Genomic DNA, 14,884 nt, shown 5'->3' with positions numbered 1-14,884 from the left:
AAAACAATGCCAGAAGCATTGTCAAAAAAAAAACAGTAGATGCTTAGATTGATTGGAGGAAAAAAATATGCTACCACTTGTACATTTGTTTGAATCATAACCATAAAGCATGGCTTCATCCCATGCCTGAAAAGGCAGAAGAATGTGGTGTGTGAACCCCAGTGTCATTGCAGAGGCTTAGTGTAAACTTATTCTCACTTGCGTACATGGGTCACTCTCTTATGTAAACAACACTTCTTCTCTTTGCAAGCCTTCATTACTCTTATACATGTAGACTGTATAGAAAAATTAGGAGAGGAATTCTGTTACAGTGTTCTGTTTGGAGTAGATTTGAGAGCAGGGGTCACAATAACTCCCCAGTAACCTCCTCATTTCCTGTGCGATGTATATATGGTTCAAAACAACAGTGAATGGTGTGTCACTGTAGGTAGTTTGAAAAGTCTTCTCATTTAAAAGCCTTTTTAGGATGGTATACACCGTTTAACTTTTATGAAAGATTTGTATAATCTAAATACACCTCATTCTAATATTGTAAATTGTTCCATGAGTGGTAGCTTGGATCAGTTATTTTTCTTCTGTGTGTTATAGGGAAAAAAGGGAGACCCTGGAATCTCACCTGGCAGAGCACCAAATGGAATAAAGGTATGTGTTTTAAAGTATAGAATAATGGAATAAAGAATAAAGCAAATAGAATAAAGTATATTGTGCACTAGCAAACTTTTATTCATGCTTAAAATGATGCAAGTACTTGCATTAATCAACATACTAATTCTTGAGAATACAAATAAAAAATAGCAGCTGGTAAATAACTATTTAAATGAACTGTTTTGATATATTTATATATTTTAAAATGTCATTTATTCCTGTGATGGCAAATCTGAGTTTTCAGTCATTATTCCAGTCTTCAGTGTCACATGATCCGACCGGGAAGTCGTGGACTAATGGTTAGAGAGTCGGACTCGTAATCCAAAGGTTGCGGGTTGGAGTCTCGGGCCGGCAGGGATTGTAGGTGGGGGAGTGAATGTCCAGCGCTCTCTCCACCCTCAATACCACGACTGAGGTGTCCTTTAGCAAGGCACCGAACCCCCAACTGCTCCCCGGGCGCTGCAGCATAAAATGGCTGCCCACTGCTCCGGGTGTATGTTCACGGTGTGTGTGTGTGTGTGTTCACTGCTGTGTGTGTGCACGTTGGATGGGTTAAATGCAGAGCACGAATTCCGAGTATGGGTCACCATACTTGGCAGTATGTCACTTCACTTCACTTCACTTCAGAAATCATTCTAATATGCATTCTGAAGGGCTTGATTAGCCTGATCAGGTGTGTTTAATTAGAGTTGTGAAATTAGAGTTGAGGGCTGTGGCCCTCCAGAAATTGAGTTTTGCACCTCTACCTTAAGGCCTGGGATACACTAGACTATTTTCAAATCTTAACCGATTTTAAAACTGGTGGAGACCACCACAGTTATAACCCAATTATAGTATAATTTTCATAGTGAGACGAGATCTCATAGACTTGTGAGATCAAACATGAAATCAGAATAGCATAGTAGTGAACAAGTAGCATATACTTCGCCTTTTATGCGCACGCAAGTGTCCACGTGTACAAGAATAGTATGTGCGTACTGTATTCGCATCATCTGATTTTTGTAACCATGCATACTTTGTACTTTGACTTGGTTTTGCACTAATCAGTTATTCCACAAGATGGCAACACTAGCCTGGGCCGTTGTTTCACAGTAGAAAACTAAACAAAAGAGACTGAACAACAACAAAACAACAAAATATCGGTGACTATTATAACAGACGGCTGCATTGACAAGCACTTGTGTGAGAGGGTTATGAGATAGCGGCAACTTTAGTTTAAAGGAGTACAAAGACATTTTTATAAATCATAACTTCTGGAGAAAATAGAGCAGACGCTGGATAAACATAAAGCTTTCTAGAGCATGTGTTGACCGCCTGTGTTTGTACACGCTATCAAATGGAGTACACTTTGAAAGGCTGCACATTCGACTGAACACATGCACTAGCGTACACTTAAACTGAAGTATATACTTTGGGCTTAAGTTACAATGTGTGGTGTCTCTGAATAGGTTAACATTGCCAAATTTATCATACCAGGGCCCGTATTCACAAAACATTTTATCTTACCACTAAGAGTTCTCCTAAATAGCAGTAAAAGTTTTTAGCTAAGAGTTTTCTCTTAAAACCTGTTCACAAAGCTGCTGAGACAAACTTTTACCAAGGAATCCGCTTGTTAAGTGGTGACATAAGAAGCGCTGTTTCCGGGTCCAAGCCTCAACTCGCTTCACTTGAGAATATTACCTCAGCAGCCGTTTATGAGCACTGTCTATTCATATTAAACATTTAAGCTAAACGTTTTCAAACTTACGGTGTACACTACAGTCTCCATGCTCACAGCGTCCCAAACACAAATAATTTAATATTTATTTATTTATATTTATATTTTCACTGTCTGGCATTTCGGTATGGAGTTAAAGGTTAGGATAATATTTTTTTGGTAGTATTATATCACATTGTGAGTGTTTATTAGCACCTTTTGTTGTTTTCTCGTGGTATCTGATAGAGAGTTTGGACGCGGAAGCGGTGACACGTGACGTCAGACTAGGCGGATAGAGAGAAGTCTTTAGCTAAGAGTAAGGGCGGGGTTGACCTCGTTGCTATGGATTATGTCAGCATGCTTACTAACTATGCACAAAGTGATTGGTTGATAGGGGAGAGGTCTCTGTCAGAGATTTATTCATAGAAATATTGTAGAGCGCAATATTATGTTGACGTATTCAAATAAAGGTTTAAAAATAATGTTAATTGCCACATTAACATAAAGATTTTAAAATGCAGGCTAAGTGTCCCCTCGGAAGGGAAGTGGTGTGTGGCCAAGTATGGTGACCCATACTCGGAATTTGTGCTCTGCATTTAACCCATCCAAGTGTACACACACAGTAGTGAACATACACCCGGAGCAGTGGGCAGCCATTTAGGAGATTTACCATTTAGGAGTTTTAGTGCTAAAATGCTTTGTGAAATACTTTTAGAGAAAAATTTAGGAGTCCTAAATTTAGGACTGACACTATTTTTAAGATTTTCTCCTAAATCGTCAAGTTAGGAGCTACTTTTAGCCTTAAGATATTTTGTGAATATGGGCCCCGGAGTAATTTTCAGTGTTTTCCTTTTTAGGGTGACCCTGGGATATTAGGGCTACCTGGACTACCCGGTAAAGCTGGTTGGAAGGTAAGAGTCATTCTTTGATTCTAGGGAGACTCCACCAATGTCATGTCACAGAACGGATCTAAGCATAGTTCCCAACCCAGATGTTTGGAAATGTTCAGCACACTTAATTTGCAACAGCATGGCATCATGTTTTTCCAGGAAACATTATTGCTTTATCAGCCCGATGCTAAAGTAATCCCTCACATACAGTCATACCACGGCTTATTCTGGATGGCGAGACATCAGTCTAACTCAGCAAATGCGAAACAGGTTCTTGTGTCGAACTCCTCCTAAAATCAGTTGTGTGAAATCCCATTGGAAAAGGTTCTTGTAGTAGACCTCACGGAAGCTTAGAGCATTTCCCCTGCTTTTCTAGAAAGAAACCAATTTGTTTCAGACATGTCCACCTGACCTTGTGATGTCCTGGACGCCGCTGTGAACAGGATAGCCAGTACATGACCTCATTGTAGTCCAATTCCAATAGATTTCTGTGGAAAGTTCCTTGTAAAATACTGTGGTTTACCTCCACATAGTGTGTGTATTTTATTTTTAAATGTTCTTTACCTAACAGGACCAAATCGGTGTCATATAGTACAAAAGAAGAGGTAAATGGGTTCCAAATCAAATGAACAGACAGTGCTTTGGCCAGAGCAGAAGTCCTGCTTCAAAACAGTCATATTTCCAGTGAACATATACACTGTCTACACCGCTGAGATAAAATTGGCTCTGCCAGGTCCCAGTACTAACACTTTCAGACAGTCATTTGCAATTGCAAAGACGCCCATATTCACTTTCTCCAAAGGGGAAAATTTGCCATTAAGCTTTTAGAAAACCTTCACAGATGGCATTTTCAATTGGGTTTGTGAATTTGGCATTCAGTACTTTGGCATTCTAAGAAGTAATTTTATATGCTGTTGAGTAGCATACGCAGTCACACAACACACACAAAGAGACCCATACATGTGCGTCGTATTACATCAGCAGTTTTACATATATTCATAACCAATGGTGTTTGTTTGAACGTTTGGATCAAAACAACACCCTGAAACATTGTAAAGTAATGGAATTACCTGGCATTTTCTTTTCCTCCATGTGTTTCCAATCACACAGCCACAGATATAAAACAAAATATTAAAAGCTGGTGGAAAATAGTTGCAGACACTGCTTGTGCTAAATTACTGCTGGCAACGAACCATGAAGTTATTCCATCCATGGGCCATGGCCAAAAACAAAATCTTGTAACAATAAAACAAATGAAAAATGTAATGCTCAAACGTACTGTAAAGTAACACATGTACAGTAAGTAGCAGTGACACATTTGGTCATACGAGCAGGTAATGATCGGTTGGGAATGAGTTATGCTTTTAATTTCAAAATATTGAGCCATGTACAGTCTTTCAATCGTTTCACACTTGCGCTCTGGGGATCAGCAGATGTGGATTCTGGCACAGCTGAACGGTGTGCTTTAATAGGACGAGCGTGGGCTACTAACGTCTGCTTGGAGATTGTAATGCTCCACCCCTTTTCTTTCTCATTGAGATTCAATGGGACCCTTTTGGCATTGATCTTTTATACACTATATTTGTCCTTTGGTTTGTGTAACTGTTTTATAGACCCAAGATGTGAACAGTGAACCGTTGCACGGCATGTATATTTTAGTATTTTTTCTGTGATGTGTCCTGAAGTGATTTCTGTAGAGCTGACTCCACATCATTCGTCATTACAAGCTCCAGATTCCTTTCTTCTTACTCATATTCCCACACTCAGCTGCTCTGTGCTCAGTTGCTTATCTAAGTTCTCAGACATAGTTGAAACAGTTTTTGTGTTTTCAAAGCAAAGCATCTAAGGCAAGCATCACTATTATTATTGCTCATAAAGATTTAAAAGGATTTCAACAAACTCCTTACCCAAAGTATTAAACTAGTAACACTTTTCAATATGGTCCTTGAAGTTAATGTTATTTAATGCATTAACTGACAATGAGCATTACATTTGTAACTTTATAGTAATCTTTGTTATTGTTATTTATTTTATTAGCTCATGTTCATTAAATAATATTAACAACATTTATTTTTGATGATTTTAATGATGTCTTGGTAAATTCTAAAAGTAACTTTAAGATTAGAAAATGTGGTAACTCTTTAGATTAAGGAACCTGCTCACTATTAACCAGTTGCTTATTAGCAGTTTATTAATTAATTATTATCATATTCATATTTACTGGCATATTGGCTGTTTATTAGTACTTACAAAGCATATATTAATGCATGACCATATTCTAGAATCCATAACCCTACCCAATACCTAAACATGAATACTGCAACAACTGTTTTACCGTCTATCAGTAAGCAGCAAATTAGGAGTTTATTGAGGGAAAACACTTATAACCTAAATTGTTACCATATATGCTTTAGAGGTATTTTTAATTGTTGGTTAACTAAGAGTTAACTAATATCAACAAATGGAACCCTTGCCGTTACTTTTCTTTATGATCAGACACAGATTTTGCCATGCAGGCTGTAAAACAGGCACACAAAAAAAAAAAAAAAAATCTTTGGTCTGGTTTGCTGGATTTAAAGAGTTTTTGGACACTTCTAATCTGGTCAGGCTGAGACCCCAGTTATAGTACAACTAAAGACCAGCTAAGTCTGGTTTGGAGGCTGGTTTAAGCTGTCTCTTTTAAACATAGGATGGAGTCTTTTAATGTGGTCCATTAAATAACCACCTGGCAACCTCCAAAACATCCTAGCAACCCTATAGCAATGCACTAAAAACACTTAAAAAAACCTTAGTAGCTGCATGGCAACCATCCGCAAAATCCTAGCATCATGTTTTGCATAGAAAATGTTATTCAACACCACTTTATTTATAAAAATTTATAAAAAAAATTTAAATTAAGGCCAGTAAGAGACCTGGTTGTGAAAATATTTAAACCATAATTAAACTGCTACAGTACAGTACAGTAGACACCAAAACCTTGTGCTGATATTATATGGCATGGCTTAAGCGGAAAACCTAACAGTATTTGAGAGGAAATTTTCATAATATTTGGGTCTTTAGCCTTAGGCATTGAAAAAAAATCTTCGACAGGGATAAGAATGCTATAAAATATAGTTAACTCCAAGTTCCCTCAGCTAAAAATTGTCTTATTTTTCTTTGTTTTATAACTGGGCTTTTGAACACATTCCCTGCCACTTTTTTGAGTAATAGGAATATGTTCATTCAATATCAACAAACTCAGACCCTTGACCACATCTGTTACTGGATATCAGTCTCATAGATGTCCTTGGTTGTAATAGCGTAATTATATTAAACTTTATTGTCGTCACAGATTTACTGAATGAGATGGAAAAAGAGCCAGTTACTGCAGGGGGAAAAAAATACTTTTGCTTTTACTCAGCCAGAGGTGAATGACCAATTGGGAGGAAGACCTTTGGCACAGACTGTGAAATGGAACTAGAACAAGCTGTGTTTTTTTGGAATTGGAGGCGTCCATTCATAGTTACCTGGAAGAGCATCTCTGTCTGCAATAGTTTTATGAAGCGACACTCGGGTCAAGAGAGAATAAAAAAAGTATATTTGTTCCTTTTTCTGTAGCTAAGGATTACATAAGATAAATAGTGCAAAACAGTTCAGATACTACAGACTGTCTTGGATTGTCTTTGTTTTGGACCAAAACTCCAACTGTCAGATGTTTTTAAAGATGAAATAAATCAAGTTTAAATTGAGTGGCTAAGAGCTAAGCTGTCTTGGTTTATTTAGTAGCGTGCAGTATCAGCAGAAATCACAGAACTAGAAGTTAGTGATTTAAATTTATGAACCAAGTTCCCAGTGGAGTGCTGCTGAGATATTGTGTTAAAGGGGACCTATTATGCAAAAATCACTTTTATAAGGTGTTTGAACACAGTTGTGTGGCCGCAGTGTGTGAAAACAATTAGCCTATAATGGTAAAAATCCACCCACTCATTTTTTTACAATCTGAAAAATCATAAACAGTCTCTCCAAAAGAGCTGTTTCAGATTCTCCCTCTGTTCACGTCACCGAGGGGAAAAAGTCTTGCCCATTTGTGACGCTGTCCTATAGACAGCCCTGAGTGAGAAGCTGTGGTCCACCTCCGCCATTACTGATAACTTGCTGTAGCTGCTGGAGATATACAATGTCAGCGCCAAAGAGGCATTTCAAGCAACCTGTCCTCCAACCAATACACCCGTATAGGTTGTTTGTCCAAATCCCTGAAATATGATCCATCACAGCGTATACTACAATTGCCCAGCGGGCTTGTCTGGGATTGAGCCTCTTGGCTTCACGGAAATATTGGAGGTTTTTGTGGTCTGTGATGACGGTGAAGGGATGGTTAGCTTCCTCCAGCCAATACCGCCACTCTTCTAGGTCTAGTTTGATGGCCAACAGCTCACTGTTATCGATATCATAATTCTGCTCCACTGGGGTCAGTTTATTAGAGTAGTATGCGCAAGGCTGGAGGCGTGGAGTCTCACCGAATTGCTGGGACAGAATGCAGTCTTGAGTTTTGTGAAGGCTTCGTGGGTGCAGGAGTTCCAGGTCAGGGACTTGGGTTTACCTCTGAGCATGGTGGTCAATGGGACCGTATGCAGAATGAAATACTTGATGAAACGTCGATAGAAATTAGCAAATACCAGGAATCTCTGAAGCTCGTTTACTGACTGGGGAATTGGCTGTCACCTTCCCCTGGTCCATCTGAATTCCCTCCTGACCGATGATGTAGCCGAGGAACTGCACAGTGGGGCGATGGAACTCAAACTTCTCCAGCTTGAGGTACAAATGGTGCTGGCGGAGCCTCTGAAGGACCTGCTTAACGTGGTGGCGATGGTCAGACAGGTTCCGGGAGTAGATGAGTATTTATTCGATGTAGACAATCACAAAGTTGTGGAGGAACTCCCGGAACACCTCGTTCATGAATTCCTGGAAGACGGATGGGACATTGGCAAGGCCATATGGCACTACGAGCTATTCATAGTGACCGGAAGGGGTAATGAAGGCCGTCTTCCATTCATCGCCTTCCCAGATTCGAACGAGATTATACGCACTCTGCAGGTCCAGCTTGGAGAAGATGCGTGCCCCACGGAGTTCTCAGAGAGCGGCAGGGATCAGGGGAAGTGGATAAGGAAGCTTGACCGTCTGGGAGTTCAGAGCTCGGTAATCGATGCAAGGCCGCAAGCCCCCGTCCTTCTTACCCACGAAGAAGAAACTTGAGGCCGCCGGTGAGCTGGATGGCCATATGAATCCTTGGTTAAGAGCCTTCTTGATGTATTCCTCCATAGCCTTGCGCTCCGGGATATACTCTACCCTTGGGGAGTTTACTTCCAGGCAGCAAGTCGATGGCACAGTCCCATGGCCGATGAGGTGGTAGTTAAGTGGCTGCCTGCTTGCTGAAGACATCCTGGAACGCTACATAATCAGATGGGACGGAGGGAGTAACACTGGGCTCGAGACTCTCAATACGCGTGGAGGCGATCTGGACAGCAGATGACTTGTGGAGTGGACATGGAAGTTCAGTGATCTGCCAGTGTTGGTGGCAGAATTCGCTCCAGCGAATAACCTCACAGGAGTCCCATCTGATCTCAGGAGAATGGAGGATTAGCTGGGGGCGTCCCAGGATGATGTCCACCGTGGGTCCCTCCAATACCAGAACTGTGATATCCTCTTCATGCAAGTTACCGATCTTGAGTTTCAATGGTGGAGACTCATACTTTACGTTGCCACGTCCTAGCGGCTTTCCTTGGATGGTTTCGACTCGGAGCTCCTGGGCATGACCGCGGCGGGGCAGATGTAGGGGACTTAGGAGGTATTTCGATATGAAGTTGCCCGAGTCGACAAGGGCTGAGGCTGTAACGGAATGGGCTGGAGTGAATAGTTGCACTGAAAGCATGGAAAGCGTGGAAATTACTGGGTCTAACTGAATGGTACTCACCGCAAGGCGGTGCGGCAGGCTGATAAGCGCTGAGAAATCCGATTGGCTTTTTGTATAAAGCTCTCCAATCCAACAGAATCATCATAAATGGCCATTTGAGCACGGATACCTGAATCCAATCCTTGTCTGTATGCACCGAGAAGAGCTGCCTCTTTCCATCCACTAGTCACCACCAGAGTTCGAAACTGCAAGGTGTATTCGTTGGTGGAAGAAGTGCCCTGGTGCAACCGTAGTAACTGATCCGATACTGAGAGCGCTCCTGTGGCTGAGCCAAACACTTCCTTAAAATTTTTAGTGAAAGCTTCATAGGAGTTAATTATGACACTGTTGGCCAATTGAAGGAGAAAGCTGCCACACTCAGCCGAATCACCCGCGTAGGAAGCAGGCATAGCCATGGGACTGGCAGAGGCAGAATGAGGGTTGGGAGCTAGCATGAGCGAGACTCGAAGAGTGTTGACCAGCTCCTCCAGGATATCAGCAGGTGAGGGAGACCGGGGATCCATAGATGTGTCGGTATTGGTCCGTTCTTCTGTCATAAACGGAGTCAGAGACAACAGGTAAGTGGAACAACAGGATGATTTATTGACTGAATGGGGAGCAGGTCGTGTGGAGCAAATGGCAGGTGAGGATCTGGGAGATAGAAACAGTTCAAAGGGTCTTAGCTGAATACTGAAGAGTGTTTGTCGTTGCAGGATCGGAGGAGAATGGGAACCAGGAACAATGGAGTACTTCGTTGGAGAATCACTGAATGATCGTCGGAGTCCTAAAGGTAAGTATGCACAGGTAAGTGCACATTGGGTCTGGGAACAGTTCTGGGTAGTGAACGGTAGACCAGACGATGAGTGTCTGAATGAAGTGTGTATTTGAAGGAGTGCTGATTGATGGCTGCAGGTGCTGATGATCAGTATTCAGCTGATTGTGATCTGGTGATTGTTGTGGCTGGTGACTGAGGTGACTGTGACTGTGAATCCCTGACAAATATGAGAGTATTGTCTGTATGTATGTATGTATGTATTTATTTATTTATTTATTTATTTTTACAGTGTACAAAAAAAACAACAACCAAATAATACAAAAAAGTAAAATGGTGCAAACATTAAATAAAAATAAATAAATATGATATAAATATATATCATATTATAAATAAATACATATTATGAAATATGCAAAAGTAAGAATTTTTTTTCAAAATTAACTATTTCTAGCGGCGATGTGTGTAATCATTAGTAATAATAATATAACAGTTGTAGTAAGAAAGAAAACAATGACAAAAATACTTGTCAATAAGTTACTGTAGTTATTTTCTATCATTTTTAAACAATGTAAGAATGCTTTTTCAATTAAAAAAAACTTGCAGACTGTTATGACTTAGTTGTACTCATACAAAACTATTGGTGATAGTGTTGATAATGATGATAGTGTAAAAGGTATCATAGTGTACCAAGTTTCTTTAACTGAATGAAAATATGATAACATAAAATACATTAGGAAAAAAAGGCAAACACCGAATGAAGGCTTTATCTTTTGAATTTCTGAAGTCCACCACATGCATACAGCATCATACATGTTGCTTCCTTTTATTACGGTCCCTCTGGCACACACATGTGGGATCTATTTGTTCTCTGTTTATACATGGTATAAATGTAAGCACTAATGGCAAGACACATTCTCTTTTTCATGGCAATGAAGCCTGGCCCTCATTCCTAATTTGACTCTTAGTTCTACATTGGAGACTTCCCTCCCCTTATGCAATATATTTCCATAGTTTAGGAGGAGAGAGGGCATTGTTCATTGTCCTCCACAGAAGAGCACTCAGTTCCAGTGTGGAGATCACAAGCCCATGTTGTATGCATTTAACCTGTCTTTGATCGCTTGTGCCAAACTATGATTTGTTTTGTTTACTCAGAAGAGTCCTCACTAATTAGGTTTCTGTAAGCAGTGTTTTGTAAAGAGATTTGCCCCAGCAGGCACAGATAAACACCTAAAACAGTTGATGGAACAGTTGGCACTGGCACAGTAGCTGCGGGTAGAGTGTTTGCTCTAAATCACATACAGTAGCCACAAAATCCTTGGATACTGAAACCACACTTAAAAATGCATAAATGTCATTACATTATATAATAAAATATCAAAGCAAACAACATTTATTTATTTTAATGAACGATTTTTCACAAAAACACGTTTATGTTTTAAATAGTTAATAAATTAATAAATGTACTAATAAAGATACATGCAGTAGATACACTTTAGTATAGGGACCAATTCTCACTATTAACTAGCTGCTTATTAGCATGCCTATTGTTAACATATTGGCTGTTTATTAGTACATATAAAGCACATATTCTACATGACCGTATTCTACATCCCTAATCCTACCCAATGCCTAAACTTAACAACTACGTTACTAACTATTAATAAGCAGCAAATTTGGAGTTTATTGAGGCAAAATTCATAGCTAATGGTTTGATGATAGCGAGAATTGAACCTTAAAATAAAGTGTGACTGAACATATTGGTGGATCGTGTTCATAGTAAATGTAATGAACTACACCTGTGGTCTCATCTGTGAACTTCTGGAGAACTGATTTCATTGACCCACATTTAGTTCTGTTAAAAGCTCTGGCATTATTTGTTTGCAGAAAATTTACTGATATTTTGTTTCAAATGTAATTGAACGCATGCATTTTTATATGTCCAAAAATGTCTAAAAACGTTTTGGAGACACTGTAAATGTATCTATATCTGTCATTCATATCTATATCTATATCTGTCTATACATACTGTATTACCATTACAAAATTTGAAATCATTCTAATATGCTGATTTGGTACTGTCACGAGTCTGTTGTGTTTTTGCCTTGTTTTCCATTGACCCAGTTTCCCCGATTAGTTAATTAGCTCCTCACCTGTTTCTGTTCTCCCTTAATGATGACCTGCCTTTATAAGCCTGAGTTCTCCCTGGTTCCTATGTCCGTTATTGTTTGATGTTACACCTTACGTTTCTGCAAGTAAATATAATTGTTTTCTATACCTGCCTGTCTCGTTTGCATTCCTGGGAGCAATACCGTAACAGAATAACGGACCTCAACAGTTTAGTTAGCGGCGTTTTTTCTTTTGTTTATTTTTTGGTTTTCCCCCTCTCCTGACATGGATCCTGCCATGCTACTCCTGTGCCTGGAGCAGAAGGACCGTTCGCTGGTGGAACACACCAAGGACTTCATCAACCTGGCGTGCCTTACACACTTCGAAGACCGCTCGCTCTGTGTTTTCTACATCGCCAACCTGAGCGAGCAGTGTAAGGCACGCCTGCCAGCAAACGGTCCCAAGGAGAATTTCGCCGCTTGCATGGAGTGGGTGCTGGAAAATAATAATCTGTTTATCTTCGGTGACCCTGCTGAGAACAGCTCCAGCCCCACTCCCGATCCAGAGCCCAGCCAGCCCTCACCATCTCGCTGCACGGAGGTTTCGCCAGAGCCCACCGCAGTCGCAGAGCCCGAGCCGGCCGCGCGGATAGAGCCGTCACCACAGACAGTGACAGAGCCACTCATCGCCCCGGAGACCGAACTCGACGCGACTGACCAGGTGTGTGAGCCGGCAACATCGTGCGTCGTGGGAGTCTTAGTGGAGATCGAGGGAATGGACCAATCCCCAGCCCACACATCCACCACTGAGGGTGAGCAACCGCTGGCTTCTGGAAGCTATTTTGAGGAACTGTTGGGCCTATTCGAAGAAGATCTGATTGACTGGTTTGGGGAGGCATTACCCAGCCCTGTATCTCATGTGTCTCTGCTGGTTCCGTCCAGCCCTGAATCTCCTGTGCCTCCGCTGGTTCCGTCCAGCCTGGAATCTCCTGTGTCTCCGCTGGTTCCGTCCAGCTCGAATCCTCCCGTGTTCCCACCCAGCCTCCCTCTCCCGCCTCCTCGATACCAGTCAGCCAGCCCATCAGTCCCTCCTCAGCCACATCAGGAAGACCCCTCAGCTCACCCTCAGCACGCCATGCCCGGTGGATCGGTTGAGCTTCGGGTCTCCCTGCAATCTCCCACCTCGGGGTTGGAGGATCCCCAGTCTTCGCCTCCAGCCTGCGAGACCCGGACTCCACCTCGGCCCTCCGATCCATCGGCTCCACCTTGGCTCATGGCTCCCTCATCTCCACCGTGGCCCCTCACTCCACTAGCTCCGCCGGGCTCCCTCATCCCTCCGGCTCCGCCTTGGTCAGTCGTCCCCCTGCCTACTCCACGGAATTCCACTCCTCCAGCTCCGCTTCGTCCCTCCATTCCTCTGGCTCCATCGGGTTCCTCCCTCCCTCCGGCTCCACCGTTGTCCTCTGTCACTCCGGCTCCACCGCGTCACTCGGGATCCCCGCCTCCGCCTCTCTCGCCTGAGCCGCCGGCTCCGCCGTGGCCCTCCGGCCCATCTGTGTCACCCTGGCTCTGCGGCTGCTCTGCTCCATCCTGGGCTCCTTCTCCACCGGCGTCATCTCCGGCAGTCGGCCCCATGGTGTCGGTGGTCCCATCCCCACCATGGCTCCTCCCGCCATCGACTCCGCCGTGGGCCGCCATCCTGGCTGGCCTCTGGACTGCCATCTGGCTTCCCCTGCTCCGGGCTCCTCCTTGGCTCCTCCCACCCTCCACTCCCCCTTGGACTCATTTTTTGGACTGTTTTTGGTTTTTCCTGCTCCCTATTGCCCGGATCCCCCCTACTCCATGCCCGCCTCCTGAACCCCCACCCCCCCTCCTCTGTTGGTCTGCATTTTTCGGTGCGAGGACGCACCGTTCCGGGAGGGGGCGAACTGTCACGAGTCTGTTGTGTTTTTGCCTTGTTTTCCATTGACCCAGTTTCCCCGATTAGTTAATTAGCTCCTCACCTGTTTCTGTTCTCCCTTAATGATGACCTGCCTTTATAAGCCTGAGTTCTCCCTGGTTCCTATGTCCGTTATTGTTTGATGTTACACCTTACGTTTCTGCAAGTAAATATAATTGTTTTCTATACCTGCCTGTCTCGTTTGCATTCCTGGGAGCAATACCGTAACAGGTACTCAATAAATATTTATTATTACTATCAATGATGAAAACAGTTGATCCGTAATATTTTTGTGGAAAACGTGATACATTTTGTCAGGATTCTTTAATTAATAGACAGTTTAAAAAAGTATTTATTTGACAGTTAAGATTTACCATTGTTACTTTTGATAAAAAAAATTCTGCAAAAAAAATGGTTGCACTTTATTTTACAGTACGTGTACTTACACTGTACCTACCTAAGAAAGGACTGGTTATATAAGTACGTGAGGTAGGGTTAAGTTTAGGGGTAGGTTCAGTGTTAGTACCTAGTTATTACCTAGTTATTGTAATTACTATAATAAGTACAGAGTATGCACATGAGTAACATTACAGTAAAATACTACCAAAAAAATAGTATACTATATGTGTTACTCAGTGAGAGCTGATCCTTGCTGTAGAATTTCCATTCCTCCTCTTGAATTCTAGTCAATAGAAGTTTCCTCTCTGTTATTGTAATCCCAAAGGTCACTGCCAATTACCCAGCCAAGACACATAACACCACATGATTTTTCACTCACTGTGAAGGTGTCGATGATGTCCTCATTACATTTACAGTCCCTATAAATCTTTGTAGAAGGAAAGGTTCTTAAAGTGGTACCTCAGCACACTAAAGAACGAGTGCCATGAATGTTCCTGTTGTGTTGG

At 42.0% G+C, this 14,884-nt stretch overlaps 2 protein-coding genes across 3 annotated transcripts in view; one reads left to right on the top strand and one right to left on the bottom strand.

The window, feature by feature from the left end:
* The window catches only part of LOC306870239 (mucosa-associated lymphoid tissue lymphoma translocation protein 1-like), a 1,002,100-nt gene that overhangs the window by 551,582 nt on the left and 435,634 nt on the right, over positions 1–14,884 (bottom strand). The gene's annotated exons all lie outside the window — the stretch shown is intronic.
* Positions 1–14,884, top strand: part of LOC306869457 (collagen alpha-1(XXVII) chain B-like) — a gene marked incomplete at its 5' end in the record, with an annotated part of 100,701 nt that overhangs the window by 24,713 nt on the left and 61,104 nt on the right. Inside the window, 2 exons of the mRNA XM_079416236.1 lie at positions 589–642; positions 3,199–3,252. Of these exons, the coding sequence (XP_079272362.1) occupies positions 589–642; positions 3,199–3,252 (108 nt within the window). The remainder of the gene's footprint in view (positions 1–588; positions 643–3,198; positions 3,253–14,884) is intronic.

This window comes from Barbus barbus (genome assembly GCF_936440315.1).
Source record: "Barbus barbus genome assembly, chromosome: 5".
NCBI classification, from domain to species: domain Eukaryota; kingdom Metazoa; phylum Chordata; class Actinopteri; order Cypriniformes; family Cyprinidae; genus Barbus; species Barbus barbus.
The sequence above is the reverse complement of the archived record's forward strand: the minus strand, read 5'-3'. Positions and strand labels throughout refer to the sequence as shown.